This window comes from Rhinoderma darwinii, chromosome 4, assembly GCF_050947455.1.
Source record: "Rhinoderma darwinii isolate aRhiDar2 chromosome 4, aRhiDar2.hap1, whole genome shotgun sequence".
Classification (NCBI taxonomy): domain Eukaryota; kingdom Metazoa; phylum Chordata; class Amphibia; order Anura; family Rhinodermatidae; genus Rhinoderma; species Rhinoderma darwinii.
In genome coordinates this window covers 369,249,750-369,266,232 of record NC_134690.1, presented here as the reverse complement: position 1 = coordinate 369,266,232, position 16,483 = coordinate 369,249,750, and the positions used below count along the sequence as shown (strand labels likewise).

Genomic DNA, 16,483 nt, shown 5'->3' with positions numbered 1-16,483 from the left:
TTTATGGAAAAAGAATGTAAACTATAGATATGCTTTAAGTCTGTGAGGCTGCCCAGTTAGTGAATTGCATTAAGATGAGGTAAGATGATCTAGTAGTTTTACCTGCAGTGCTATATAAAATGTTCGTAATACATCATAATACATCATATCATCACCTTGAGTGGCGCTGCTATACTTGGCTCTACTTCACCTGAGAAACGCATCTCTGCTACATGTGTATGTTATTTGGTTTTTGCTCCGGTGTTGAACGGGGTTCCTAGCTTATGTAGAAGTGCATTATGCATCCATATATTAAAGTTTGGCTCATCCTGTGACATTTACGTGCAGTATACAGTGGATGATTATCTCCCATTGATTGGTCTAATCCTCAGACTTGACTTGCAAGGAGAGATTAGGATGTTCGTGGAACTCATTGGGTATTTCCATATAGCTCAGTTCTAATAGCTTAAGGCAAGCAAAAAAATGTGCTTCCAATATCCATGAGTATTGTTAACCATGTAACAGTGAGATGTCATAAGCAGACTTCCCTACCTCCTGTGTCAACTTTATTATGATCCAGGATAAAGTATCGTTTTCCATCTTTACGAATATTCCTCCGGGACACTTTGAAATAACAGCAAGTTTTAAAGTGTAGTAAAAGGGGGTATAAAATGTATCATATGACACATCTAAGCACCGGTCTGCACATAGTTCAGTCACAATATACTTGATAATCCCAGTGCCGCTAAACAATCCAGCTCTCCTAAAGCTACAATAAATCAAAGATTCAAGGATAAATTCTTATTTGTTTACAATCATATTTCTCAGTGACAGTTGCTTTTATGGCGCCGAGGGATCGTCTATTAATTTTGATGGCTTGAAGTGTATCCAACTAGCCAGCCAGTGAGAGTAACCACTGACCTTTGATGGGTTTTCATTACTGTTTGGAAGAATCTTTTGAGAAGTGTGGGTTAGGTTTTCAGCGCCAGCACCCAGCAATGTTGATTCATTAGACCTATAAATAAAGATTGCGCAGAAACCTAAACAGTACTGCTCATGGAGCTGTAAACTTAATGTTGCAATACCAATAGATTAAAAAAATACAGCAGAAGCAGAAACAGAAAATGAATATTGGCTAGCCACCTACTGCACTATGCTTGTTTAGCTATTCAAAGTCACTGAGGTCTTTCCTTACAGCGATTGTTATGGCCACAAGTTCCAGCTCTTGTAAAAATCAAAATATCAAGAAATAAAAAGAATTGATGACTATGAATCAGTTATCAATTTGTTGAGGGTCTCCTCTTCTCTATCTAATGCTACCCACAGATTGGGTAGTATAAGTTTAACAAGAAAAAGTTTTGCTTGCTTTATCGGTAAAAAAAATTATGGGAATTTTAAAGTCTGTATATAGGGGCATAAAGGAATATCCACTTTTGACGCTGATTCCCTGTAGAAAGAAATCACTTTGGATAGCAGGAATTCTTCTGAACTATAGCCTTTTAATTAAAGGGGTTATCTCGCGAACCCCAACAAAAAGTAGTAATTCACGTAGTATCGCTGTCTAATGATAATCAATACATATACATTAAAATTGCTATTTATCTTATCTTTTGACTAAGGTTTCACTCAACTCCCTTCTCTGCTTCATAACTGGCTCGTGGGTTTGCAGCAGCACCGCTCAATGTGACCCTCTTCAAGATCTGTCTATCAGTAATTCATGTGCACTTCTAACCCCGCCGACAGAAGAGGAATCTCCATTCTATTGTTTTCCTCCCTCAAGCTGCACAAAAAGTAGCGCATCCTTCCGATCCATTAAAACATTCTGGGGTCCAAACAAATAATTTACCGACATGGTATGTATGGCTTCCCTAAATTACACCAACAGCGCTGATGCGGTATCCTCTCTTGCGCTCCTCATTGAAGGACAGTTCTTTAACAACTTAACAGGAAAGGAAAACTCAAGGACATACACTGGTAATTCTTATTTTAGATTTACAACAATAACACCCATGAGAAGCGTGTTTTAGTAACTACACAAGGCTCCAAATCTTTTAGGAGCGTTTTGTATTTACTCATTTTTAAAAGCTATAGTTTTAACCTTGATCAAATAGCTTACTTCCAGCAATTTTTCGATACCACAATGTTCATACCAAAATAAGATAATACTGCGGCAATTAGAGGCAAGTTCTAAAGGATTGGATTTGTAAAGCGAAAAATAATAATAAGAAAAGTTTATTATCTGTTAGCCAGGCTGCGAACATCATTTTACCTACTAGGTTTAGAAGATAGTATTGATACAGACAACTTCCCCTTAAATGTAAAAAAAAAAGTATTGTAAGTAATAAAAATGATATAAAAAAAGTTGTTAAAATGTCATATTCAGCCATTTCCTCCCCTAGCCCCTATATCAGTCTTGGGCAACTTTCAGCTCTTGCATGCTCAAGTACAGCTCTGAACATACGCTCTTCTGTACTGAGTTATGTGTTGCGGTGTCATACACCGGTTTATGTAACACCGAGCAGCGTATGTACGCAGGACACGTGCATGTGGCTGTGTACTGTCTGTTGCAAAACGGATAAAACTGGTTTTCCCACTGTACACATTAATGGCTGCCTCAGATGTTTGAGCCATGGGAGTCTGACTGCTATCATCACAAGTTCTGTGTTCCCTTTGGGGAACGTGGAGCATTGAAGGTAATGGTGTCCAGAGCTACATCTGAGCCCCACATAATGTGGTAGGTTTTCCACCCCTTTTACCTTTTATATGTAACACTACTGTTAACTATTCAGAAAATCACTTACCTAGTTCTCTTATCTCTACCGTTGGTGGACATATTCTTCCTTATAGATAAGGTGAAAAAAGCTTCTCCACAAGATAATGCAGATCCATTAGTCACCTCTGCCTCTTACTTAAAACCTTTTTACACAAACCCATGATTAGGCAAGTAAGCATTCGAACGCTCATTCCCAATTCTTGGTTCTGTGTAAACAGGGCAATGGCTGATTAGATCTTTTTTTTGCGGCCAAAAAATGGTTACTAGTCGGCAGCACATCTCCCTGTCCACATGATTCAAATGCATGGACATTCGTGTGAGAGGAGCGAACTAGCGCTGATGTGCTGTATAGTTGACCGGCACTCGTTTTTCCGGCCGATATTAGGCCGTATAATAGTATCTTCAGGTAGCTGCCCATCTCGTTTGATTATTGCATGGCAAGCTCTTTGCTTAAGGTCCTTTTACACTGGCCGGTGATCTGGGAATGGAGCGATTCCCGATCATCAGCACGTGTTCAAGGGCCGAGTGGTTGGTCAACAAACAAGCAAATTCTCATTTGTCAGCTGATCACGTTTTTATCCGGCATTAAAACTCATCGTTGTTTGCAGCATGTCTACCCGTGTAAACAGGGGATATGCTGCCGACATTGGTACAAACTGTATGGTATAGAATTATCTTGTTTGTCCCCATACAGTACAACGATTGTTCCATTTAAATGGAGCTGAATGAGCGGTGATGAACATGCTACGTATAACGTCGATCGATGCTCATTTACTGGTCTAAAGGGGCCCTTACAGTTTTTACCCTAAAACATCTGACATGTCTCCGTGACATGAATACCTGAATATCGCCCTTTTTAGAGTTATTCGGGTTACAGAGCAGGGAAGAATACTGACACTTTTTTTTGTTGCTCTACTCTGTTAACTAAATCACTCCAATTTATAAAGGGAGCAAAAACCTTACTAAATATATATTCGGCAAGTGCTGATGGAAGTTCCTTTTTAATATAATTTAATGTCTTTTTAACAACATTAAATTAAGGAGCTGCTTTGAAAGCAAAAATGTAGCTTTAAATATATAAAAAATTCTCCTAGTAAAGATTGAATGCGGCATCTCATTTGTAGGTCGTTTCTCAGACATTGTGTTCTGGTTTTCTTTCAGCTACTTATCAGGCTTTGTACTCGCTGTGTACTCCATTATCTTCTGCATAACATCAGTTTATCCAAGTAAGCGTTCTTTCATTCCAGCATTATGTATTCCACCTACATTAGCTGTTTACTGTTGCCAGTCACATTTCACACTTTGTTAATTCCTGGGTGAATATACCATAAATTATCACTGTCTCATATGCAGTTATATATGGATGAGGCTTTCTAACTGGCAGAGCTTATTGGTCACAGTACTGCCACGATCGTAAATATCTGCACGCTACAAGTTGTTGTCACTAGAAGGTTCCACTATTTTCATTTACGGACTCTTATTCTCGTCTTAAGATGAATTTAGTATACATAGTTAGAAAACATTATTATGCAGCTGGCTGAAACCGGTTTACTTCAATTAAGACTTAATAGCTGTATGTCAGTGATTAATTTGTCACAGTCAGTAATTGCAAACTGGTTGCTAAGATGCAAAGCAGACCACATCCACTTTACGTTTTATTGCTTTTGATCGCTAGAATTTTAGCCATATATCAGAAATATTTTTTGGTTACTATAAGATATTAAAGGGGTTTTCTAGGTTGGGGGCTGTTTTGTATACTATTCACTTGAATAGGAGCGGTGCTGCAGTACTGCAACCCGGCTGCTATATAGTGATCGGAGACTTCTGCAACAGATCCTGCATAGCTTACGGGACCCGGAGGCAGCCGGAACATCTGATCGGCGTGGGGACTGGGTGTTGGACCACCACCAATTATATACTGATGACCTATCCTATGGATAGCAGCAAAGAATATAGATAAGGATATGTTTAAAAACCTATTCCCCTACTGTATAAGGCAGTGGGGCCGGGGCACAAAATGTAGTGACAGGTTCTCTATGAGGAACCAGTCCAGACTCTACGGAGATAATCTGTGAAGTAGAAATTCACATTAGCTTCTGCTGTGCCATAAAAAGATTGGCATATTGTAGTTACATTTTAATATCCGTAATATTTCTAATTCACTTCAGCACACCTGAGGCGATTGGTAAATTGCTAAGTTTGATTATTTTTTTTATGTCGCTGAGCCGTCATCCTGGATGTTGGAACTTTCGACACCACATTTTTAACCACAAATACAACATGAAAACAAAACCAATGACGTTTTCTCATGTACATCCATAAATGTGGTGAAAATATGCCCTACTGAAAGGGTCGACCTGAGAGATATAACACAAACTTCATAGGAAGTCCGTACTTTTTGTTTCAAAGGCATAGAACAAGTGTAGAAAGACAGTATAGTAATTAAAAAGGTACAACATTGAGAGGAAACAACAATGTCTCCAAGTAGAGTACAATTACATGAATCGTAACGGGAAGCAAACAGGCCATTGAAGTATATTAATCCCACATCTTTGAAATGGGAAAGAGCCTTGCGCATGTTTAAGACCTTGGAGAAGTATCACAGTTCGAGATAGTTAGACATGCCGGGAGGACCTTGTCCGGAAACAAACGCCTTCCAGACCTTTTCACGCCTGCTGCATGTTAAGGTAGTCGGATCACCTCATTTTTTCTTTTAGATGTTGTTAAACATTTTTCTAGTGAATGGTTTCCAGCTGTTTAAGTCTGTGCCCAAAATATTCTGTATTATGAAAAATCTTTGGAAATAAGCAAATTTCATTTTATTACCGTTTTATAATGGCTTTCTATTATTCCGGAATTGTAAACGTTCCTGAGCAAGGTTGTGCAAGTTACTTTTGTCAAGTCTTCAAAAAGTAAAGTAGGCAAAGTTCCCACTTTCATTCCTCACTAAAAAGTAAATCCAGACGTTTCTTACGGCTGTAGATGACGCATACTTCTCTTTATTCTTTTCGCTATATTTGAACTTACTGTTAAAAAGTAATGACAAAACTCCTATCATCCATCGCTGCCTTGAAGGGGAAGTAATTAACGCAAATATACAATGTTGGTTATTTTCCATTAAAGCACTTGGACAGCGATGTTTGAGGATCCTTTTATTATATTTATAGTTTTAATGAGAAATTGGATTAACATTTGTAAAGAGTGCAGCGTAGGTAAATCTAAGGGGAACAAGATAATGCTTGTACATCCAGTTATACTGCATATATTATGTTTTCTCTATAAACAATGATGTTAATGGGATGGTATGAGTCAGGTACATGTTACATCAGCTGGGAAATTTTAATTCAAATGTAAGCTAAAGTAACCAAACTCCTATACATTAGAACCAAAGATATAAAATGTCTTAAGGGAAATATACCCTTTGGCATCCAATTTTTTTACCTGCTCCAGTGCATGTTATTTGTCATATAATCTTGAGTTAAAAAAAAATAATAATTCTTGCATTCTGTGTCTACAGGTCCTTTACAAACCTGTTTGTGCAGCGATATGTTACTCCCATCCATCTCACCTAGCTTCTGCTGTCTGTAACTTAATAAGAAGAGGGAGAGAAAATGGAGTGAAAAAAATCTGCCACAAAATTCCTTCAGGAATTTTGAGGCAGATTTTAAGTTGGCAGCATTTTTTTGTCGCTTTTTTCCTGTGTTTTTTTTGCCTGAAAACTATGAATCTAATTCAAAAACCGTGGGCAAAAAATTGAAATCAATGTGGGGCAATTTTGGAAAATTTTTGGTGCGGATTCCACGGCAAAATCGGTGCCAAAAAAACACTGTGTGACCTGACCATTGGACTACATATGGGGTTTGTTTGTGGTGTGTAACCAGGTAGTCACACAGGTCTGCATAGGAGCTGTATACACAAAATGATAGGGTGTTTTTAATCACGTCTCTTTTCAAATTTATTTCATTTTTTATTTTATTTCAATTGCATTGGAGCAACAACAACAAAAAAGTTATATGTAATGTACAGATGGGTTACATATATGAAGTTACATATGTATGGACCCTTTTTATCTTACTGTAACGTAATAAGGAGCTAGATAACTAGTTGTGGGTTTTACAGTCCTGTACTAGATGAGCTGTATCCTGATCAGTGAATCCGTCTACTCTCTTTTCTACGGACTCTATCAGTGAATTCTGAATCTGACTTGCAAACAACTGAGGGAAATTGAGTGAACTCATCTGAGTTTGTTTAGTAACATTTTATCCCTGGGTGATCTATTGTCTTTTCTATAGAGTTTTTGGATTGTTTATCTTGGAAGTTTGCATAGCTTTTTCCGCTGTTTTTTCCGCTGTTCCACTGCTACTGTCTCGGGAGATAACTTGGCACCCTCTGAAGCTTCTTTGGAGAAATGTATCCATCCCTTTTCCCTATTGTTTTTTACCCTCTCCTTTTCCTATTTTACATTCTGCAAACTCAGACTACTGATTGTTAAGCTGGCCATGCATATATGGTGATTTTCGGACTTTGAAGTAGTTTGGCTGACCGCTATCTTTGCCCACCTCCCCATAAACATGCACACTTGGCCGAATGTGCGTGTTTTAATGGAGAAAGAACAAAAGCCACTACCAAACATCTCCTTATCAAAGAACTAAACATTCTTCATTTTCGTGGCATCTGCCTTTGGTGGACTCTTAGGCTGCCCCATACACGTCCAATCAAAATTGATGAATTTGGCCAACTTAGATTCGATGTGCATAGCCAGCATTACTACTAATATTACTTTCTGTAGAGTGTGCACGCCCCGCATAGGGAAATCGAGTGGTAAGCAACCGTGGAATAGGGATCTATGCTGTGTGCAATTCTGTGGAATAAGTTGGCGCTATACAAATAATTAGTAATAAATGCATTTTCAAGGTATTCACATTTATTACAATGTTAAGTTGATGTGATGTCTTTTTTAGCATTTATATGCCTTCAAATAAATGATTTAGGTCTTCTCAGGACATGAGATGAATGTGAACTTGAAAGAAAAGTTCCCTTTTTTTTTTTTGTTTCCTCTTCTACCCGCTTGTAGTGATGTAGTATTCCTACATCTGGAGTATAATAATCTGCTAGTATTTATTGTTTCGCCAGTATTATTCTTGTGGGTTCACATGGTTAATTCAGTTAAGTGGAATATATTGCTGCACCTCTGATGGTGCGGTTCAGTACATTGAGATTTGTGAGATCTCGCTCTACTTTATGTTAATAGATGCACAATGGAATTGCTGTAATGAGTTGATCTATCATGTACACTAATTACAGCACCCAAAACTGCTGACCACTTTTTCTGTGTATACACTTGTCGTCATTACAGTGGTTTATTGCTTTTGGCACCTTTTGTGTTTTTTAGATAAATCATCTGTAGCATCTTAGAACTGTGTCTTGCCCTCTCCTGAGTGTCTTCAGTCATTCCCAGCCTCTCACTGGTTAATGGCTGAAGTTGTCTATGCCTTTTATCATAAACTTTTGGGATGTTATTAATTGATCTCTCCCGTTTAATGAGATAGTTAATATTTTATTTTCCACACTGGTTTATTAAGTTGTATTTAGAAACCTGTAGGGCACAGCTAAGGTTCATGGTGTGGATGACAGATAATATTCATCCAGGTGTTTAATGGTTATAGACGTACATTCACTAACTACATTCATTAACTTTATTTTATTTATTTTTTAATTATCTTGTTTTTACATTGAACCATTTCACTGCTAATGATGTACTGCATGCAATACACCATGAATTTAAGCGACTACCACGACTAGATTATAAGGGGTTTAATTATGGTATATAGTTTGTTGGATCTGGATTGCCGTGATTTTTGGTCTCTTTGATTTTGATGTATGAACTCTGCACATCTTGAACATTTATTTTTAAGAAGCATTGTGTCTTTTAGTCTGAAAACAAGAGTTTTATGTATTTGCTAGAAAATTAAACATTTTGATGTACAATTTCATGGAGTTCTGAGTGGCATTTTCACAATATTCTAAGTGTCTACTTTCAGAAAATATATGGTTATGGGGTATGATATGATTTTTTTAAATTTGTTTTATGTCAAAATTGTGAAAATTTTTAAATGGCTGAATGCCAAAGTGAGAGCCAATGCTTGTTAGAAACGTGGGACCCCCCTCTGGGTCTAATGAGACCACCTCTATAAGTGTATGTGCACACAGGGTGGATTAGCTGCGGATTTTTCGCAATGGATTTCATTGCGGAAAATCCGCAGCGTTTTACAGTAGCGATACAGTGGATGAGATTTCACCAAAACTATTACACATGCTGCGGTAAAAAATCTGCTGCGGTAAAAACTTTCAGAAATAAACCTGTGGTTCAGATTTTTAATGTGCAGTGTGTCAATTTATGCTGTGGAATCGTTACGCTTTTATTGTGGTTTTTCCCCAAAGCTGCGATTCTGTCACAAATCTGAAAAGTACACACCCTTTTTCTTGTTTTAAATTTAATTAAAAAAGTCTCTAAACTTTACTGTATTGTCATGATGATGGCTCCTTGTTCCTCCGGTTGTTTTCCGTGCTGCTGGCCCCCTAGGAAGACATTTCATCCCATATGACTGCTGCAGCCAATCACAGGCTGTATTGGTCACATGGGCTGCGGCGTCCTCTCAGGAGGCTTGGCTGCACGGAGACCAGAGGTGGGGAGCAGGGATGTGTCGCTATCGCAATGTTAGCGAAGATACGTTATGATTTTTTTTTTCGTTCTGTTTCCTGCAGAATTTTGCACCACAATTTGGTGCAGTCTTTCAGACAGAATTCCCTGCGGGTTCTAGGTTGGATAATCTGCGTACCGCCTATCCAACCTGTGTGAACATACCCTTAGATAAATCTTCGTGGAGTCTCTTTTGTAAATGAATCCATTAGACCTTGGAATAACTGATGTGCTGTCCTATGATAGTAAACACCTCCCAGTCTTCTAGCGGTTCTATAAATAATGTCTTCATCTGTCCTTCATTTATTGATCTTTTACTACCTCTTACTCTTGGTTGTTTTTCTTACATTTCTCTATCACTTGAAATAATTGAGTGTATCTTCCGCCCATTGCCCTTTGTGCTTTACCTTCATTTTATGAGCCATTAACATGGAGCGCTATAAGGGAATATATGATCTTTTGGAACTCTAATTACACACATCTACCAGTGATTTATCTCTCCGGTACATGTTTAATTTTAGCCCTCATTAACTTTACACCAACATTCTTTATCAAATTTACTATGCTTCCCCATGCCCTGAGACCATCGGCCAGCAGAGATCCTTTGAATGTTGGTCTCAAACATTAATCTTATTTTCACCTTTTCACATTTTGCCAATAGCCATTTATATTGACCGTTATATTTTCCATCAGTATGTGTTGCTTGTAGGGTAGAACATTTATATCTATTTGTGTACGACTGATTATTTTGTTAGTGTTGTCTATAGGTTTACTAGTATTGTAAAAGCTACATTTTCTCCCAAGCTTGGGATTCTGTGAGTAGTGGATTTGTGCATTGTTATGATAATATAATGCATCAAGCTTACATTAAAGGGGTATTAGATTTTCAGCAATAAAGTTTATTTAATATATAATGTAAAGTTATACTATTTTCAAATATTCTGTATCAATTTAATTTTCAAGATCTCTGGATGCAGTCATTGAATTGGGACCTTCATTTAATTGGGAAGTTCATTTTATACCTGCAAAGAGAATGTAGCAAATCTACTTTGAAATAGTATTCAATCTTTTTTAAAGGGGTTATCTGGGACTATAAAAAATCTTACCTAGGACAGGGAATGCTATAAAATAAGCTATCTGTTACTCATCCCTTCAAAAAATGTCTCCTCTACCCCCCTTCAACTCAGTGGCTCCATACATTGCTGCTCTGGCCTCAGAAACTCCTAAAGCGGTCATGTTCTGTTGCAGCCAATTACTGGTCTCAACAATTACGTGCCATTCATGGCAGCAACATCGCTGAGGCCAATGATTGACTGCAGCGGCACATGACCGCTGCAGGAGTTTCCAGGACCAGGCTATGGGAAACGGAGGCATTGTGCTGAAGAGGGGGGTGGGGTGGGCGTTTTGGGGATAAGTATCGGATAATTTATCATTTCATAGAACACACTGCCCTAGGAAAGTCCCAGTTAAATGAATATAGAGACTCATTCTAAACTACGCAAGAAGCACCCCTACTCTCCGAGAGACGTGATAATAAATACAGTGTTTGGAAATACTTTACTACCTTGATAAAGATTCTATAGGGGCTAAGACTGTCCTATCATCCCCAACGCTTGTTTCTCTACAGCTTCTTCAGGTAGCGTGAGAATAATCTGTCCTGGTCATGTGATGGACACACGGGTGCAAGGGACATTACAATACTGGTATCAGAGTTGTCTTGTAACGAGCCATGAAGCCGTGTGTTCATGATCAGAACAGATATTTATCCCCCGGAAATAAACATTGAAGTTTCCCACTGATTGACTGCAAGCAGAGAACTTGAAAACTGTGAGCAATTGATACTGAAAGTATATTAGAGAATATATATAACTTTCATTAGACAAAGAATAAACTTTATTCGCTGAAACGGTGATATGCGTTTCAAAAATCCTTCCTAGGACAGTTAATGCTATAAAATAATCTATCCGGTACTTATCCCTAAAGTGCCGTTCTAGCGCAGCGGCTATATATTTTGTTTCATTTCCTTGTAAATCCCCTTTCACTTTCATTCCGCTGTGTAATTTTTAGTGCAGAATCCGCACCGAAAATCTACTACAAATATGCCACGTGTAAATATGGCCTTGGGGCACTTGGGATTGTTGTAAGCAAAACACCTGCAATAGTTTGTGTGTTCTGCATTTGTTCACATAGATTTCAATGAGTTTCCACATATTTCACACATTAAAAATCACATAGGCAGCTGTTCATGGGAACATTTCTCTCCTACACTTTCTTTTTGTGTCATATAATGCAATGATCAATGACTAGCTTGATATTATATTCTTACAGCCACTTTATTAGGTACACCCATGTAACAATCTATTCGCCAGAAGAACGGCCTGAACGGTCTGTAGCAAGGTGCTGGAAACATTTCTCCGAAATTTTGCTGCACTTTGTAGGGCTTCACGTTCATGCTGAGAATCTCCCATTCCCACATCCTTAATCCCTTGGCGACATCCACTGTACACGTACGGAGGATGCCGCCAGCGTATGTATGGATCGGGCATCATACGCAAGTAGTGTCTGCTATATATAAAAGCGGACACTGTGCTCTAATGCACTAAATCGTAGATAACTCTGATCCCGATGTTTAGCCACTTATATAACGCAGTCAATAGCGATTGCGGCGTTAGAAGGGGGCCCTCTGTCTCTTCATCTCCTGCCATGTGGTGCGATTGCAGGGTGGCGATGGGTTGTTATAGAAGCCAGGGGCCTAATGAAGGCCTGCAGGTCTGCCATCTTGGTCCTCCTATAATTCACAATGCACTGCAAATCATACGTGTAGCAGTGTATTGCACAAAACAATCCAATGATCACATCTTTAAATCCCCTAGAGCAGTGATCCCAAACCACCAGGCCACGGACCAATACCAGGCCGCGGATCATTTGGTACCGAGCCGCAGTATCTGGTATCCGCCCTGGTGGCCTCAGGGAATTTCGGGCATAAAACCGGACCAAACTGTGGTGCCCGGAATGTCCGCTGCGGAAAACTGCTGAGCAGGCCTCCTGGGATGACGTTTCATCCAAAGAGACCGCTGCAGCCTCTGATTGGCTGCAGCGGCGGTCATATGGGATGAAACCTCATCCAGGCCGGCCTCCTGGGATGATGTTTCATCCCATGTGACCGCCGCTGGTCCCAGTTCAAACTGCATCTGCATTCTTAGGATGCAAATACAGTTTAATTAATTGCTGGAGCAAGAGTGACGGCTCCTTGCCTCAGCATTCACTCTGCATTGAGCGGCTTGGCGCAGGCAGGTGCGATGTTGTGATGTCATCACGCCTCTCTGCACCGAGTCACTCATAGCACAGACCGGAGGAGAAGGATCCTCCACCCATCGTGGGAACGGGGATAGGTAAGTAATTATGTTATTATTTTTTATTAGGCATATATGGGGGCATTATACTGGGTATGGGAGGGGGGCTGATATGGTGGCAGCTATTGGAGCATTTTACTGTATGGGGCAGCTATAGGGGGGCCTTATACTGTATGTGGGGCCTTATACTGTATTGGGAGCATTATGCTGTGGGGACAGCTATGGGGAGCATTATACTATAGGGGCAAGTATGGGGGGCATTATACTGTGGGGGCAGCTATGGGGGCATTATACTGTGAGGGGGACATCTATGGGGGGCCATTATACCGTGAGGGGGACATCTATGGGGGGCCATTATACCGTGAGAGGGCAGCTGTGGGGAGCATTATACTATGGGGCATTATACTGTGAGGGGGACAGCTATGGGGAGCATTATACTATGGGGGCATTATACTGTGTGGGGGAAGCTATCGGGGGCATTATACCGTGGAAGCAGCTATGGGGGCATTATGCTGTGGGAGCATCCATGGGGACTAATGGGCAAGGCGGCTGGGCATAGGTGCGGGCAGGGGTCTGGTGGTGTTGGTGAGGGGTAGGGGGGCCCGAGCTGAATTCTTGCACCAGGGCCCATGAGCCTTTAGCTACGTCCCTGCTGCTATTTGTTGTCGATTTTACCTCCCCATTGAATTCAATGGGGAAAACCTGCAACAAATAAGCACCGTTTACGGAAATAAAATTTACTTACTGCGAAATAAAATTCTGCACCGCAGGTCCATTTCTGTGTGTTTTTTTCAGCTCCGTATCCACAGTGTGGATTAGACTTGTTTCATCTCATCCACTTTGCTGCTATTGTATTTGCTTCAGATTTTCCACAAAATTATACAGGTATAGTACAGGTATACGCCGTATTTACGCAATATAAGAACTGACTTTAACTCCCTGCCGGTCCCTGGAAAAATTTTCTTGCATCAAACTGGTCCTCGGTGCAAAAAAGTTGGGGACCACTGCCCTAGAGGCTAAATATTTTTTATAAATTAGCTTAATAAAATTTTTAAGAATATATTTAGAAAAATGTAAAAAATCCACCTCTTTTTGTTTTTCCAGTTTAATAATGTACGTAAGCAATAAAAAAAAGAAACACAATTGGTATTGCCATGTCCATAACGATCTGAACTATTACAACATAATGTCATTTATCCCACACAGTGAACGCCGTAAAAGAATGGGAAAAAAAAAAGATAATGGCTGTTTTTTGGTTACCCTAAAAATGTATCAAAAAATCACATGTATCCCAAATTGGTAGCAATAAAAACTACAGCTCGCCCTGCAATAAACAAGTTCACACCATTCCATCAAGGGAATAATAAATAAAAAAACTAGAGTTCTCAGAATATGGTGACCCAAACATATTTTTTTTTTTTAATGTTTTTATTTTGTAAAAGTAGTAGAACAAAAAAAATATATAAATTTGGTATCGCCGTAATAGTATTGACCCACATAATAAATGTAACCTTATTTTTACCAGGCAGTGAATGCCGTAAAATCCAAACACAAGAAAAAAATGGAGGAATTGCATTTTTTTTCCCATTCCACACCACAAAATATTTTTTTACGTTTCTCATTACATTATATGTTTTGAACTTAGATGTGATCAATAACAGCTGGATCTTGCATGTCGGAGGACCCGTTTTCACCAAACCCATCAGTTCCGCTAACCTGACAGATTCGGGTTTCAGCGCAAGATACAGCTTGTATGTATAGGCTGTATCTCAAAAAGTAAAAAAATATATTTTTAATGAAAACCAATTCAAAGTTGCATTAAACACTAAAATACATTGGGTTTAAAAAAAAAATATATATTTTTTCAAAGGTTTACATAGCTTTTAAATGCTCATATATGCAGTTTTAGTGCTCTTCTGTCTATTGTAACTTCAGTTTCTCAAACCATCCTTTTTGGTGCCAAAAATCGTTCTAAAGTCAATCAGTTCACATTTCTTCATCATGTTAGCGTTTGGTTTGAACCTTTTGATTATGGATCCATGTCTTGTATACGTTGAATTGCTACAACATGATTGGCTGATAAGATATTTGCAGTAATGAGCAGGTGTACTTATTAAAGTGGCAATGATATATAGTTTGGTAATATCAATAACTGTCCGGGGTCGGAGAAGTTTGAATGGGAGAGCAATAAGAGGATCTGAAAAACAAAAAATACCTATATTTAAAGTTAGATGATGAATGCTTGTGTGTGTGTATATATATATATATATATATATATATATATATATATATATATATATTTTTTTTTTTTTTTGATCTTTAACAGCCCCTCTATAAAATTGCATGGTTTTAGTGTAACAGCTTTAAACAAGTATGCTTAAATATACTTTGGTATTGATTCAGTAGAGTGCTTGTTATTTTGTATTTTACTATATTTTTGGTATATGTGTTTTGTTTTGCTTTTTAATAAACTTCACACTACAATCTTTTTTTCTAAGTAGTGTTCTAAGGTTTTTTGAAATGTTTATTGATCACTTTTTTTTAAATCTATTTCAGCTTAATACCTTAGAATTTCCTCCAAAGAAACTTTTTGGGAACAAAGATGAGCGGGTGATTGCAGAGCGCAGAGCTCAGCTGGAGGTAAGTGGTCGGTAACATGTAGCTAGCCAGGACTACAGGGTTTAACTGTATGAAGTCAAAACACGGGGTAGTACCTTCAGATAATACGTTTTTCACAATGGACACTAAATTAGTAATAACATAATATAAATTAAATTTATTTGGTATTGCATGAGTTTATATTTGGTATTTACTCATCAGGATCCTAAGGAGCATTTTTTTTTTGCTCCAACGCATTGAAATTTAGAAAATTAATCAACTTTGCAGCAATTATTATTAAATATCCTGCCGTTTGGTGTATACAGCTCCTACAAACAATTCCTGCAGTCATGTGTTATTTCCTTGTGTCTACCCCCTCTCCTACTCTCTGTAGATTTACAAAAAGTGGGGACAGATGGCAGCAACTAGCACTGCACGCTGCCTACTTTCTCCATCCCATCCAGTTCCAGCATCAGTTAGAAACCACCCCTCTCTCCTCTAACATGCTTACCCCATTCAATGGTGAAAAAAAAAACATTCTCCCTATCAACCCTAACATAGGGTAAACCCAAGACCACCAGTCCACCATCGAGATCAGCAGTGCTTTGGGAGCTATGCACAGTGCGACAGATCATGGAATGAGGCACAATGACTGTGCAGGTTATTCAACAGGGGCAGCTCAGTGCCAGGTTCCACAGTAGTGGCATACTCTCCCTGTACTGTAGCTACACCACTGTTTTCTAAAATTCAGGTCATGGTTCATATCTAATTGTTTTTCAAACATTTAAAGTTGTCGGCACACAAATATGTAAGGGAAAAAGGAAAAAATATATATTCTTCATGCGTTCTAACTTGCTTCCAAAAAAGAAGTCTTTATTTTTGTGTGGCAAACTGTGACAATATGTCAGAAGTCTCCATTGATTTTGACTCGCATGACCACACAAACATCTCACCGTACACCATTAATCCCTGTAATATATGAGGTGTTGGACATTTTATGGACTGCATGATTATAAGTTGTGGTGAGCGTCTTAGTTATTGATACATCACAGTGCCTGGATTAAAATATGACTATGTTTG

General features: G+C 38.7%; 1 protein-coding gene across 2 annotated transcripts in view; it reads left to right on the top strand.

Moving 5' to 3' along the window:
- The window catches only part of KIF16B (kinesin family member 16B), a 242,300-nt gene that overhangs the window by 202,549 nt on the left and 23,268 nt on the right, over positions 1-16,483 (top strand). For both annotated transcript variants that reach the window (XM_075863098.1, XM_075863097.1), the window contains one exon: positions 15,362-15,445. In XM_075863098.1, coding sequence (XP_075719213.1) covers positions 15,362-15,445 — 84 coding nt within the window. The remainder of the gene's footprint in view (positions 1-15,361; positions 15,446-16,483) is intronic.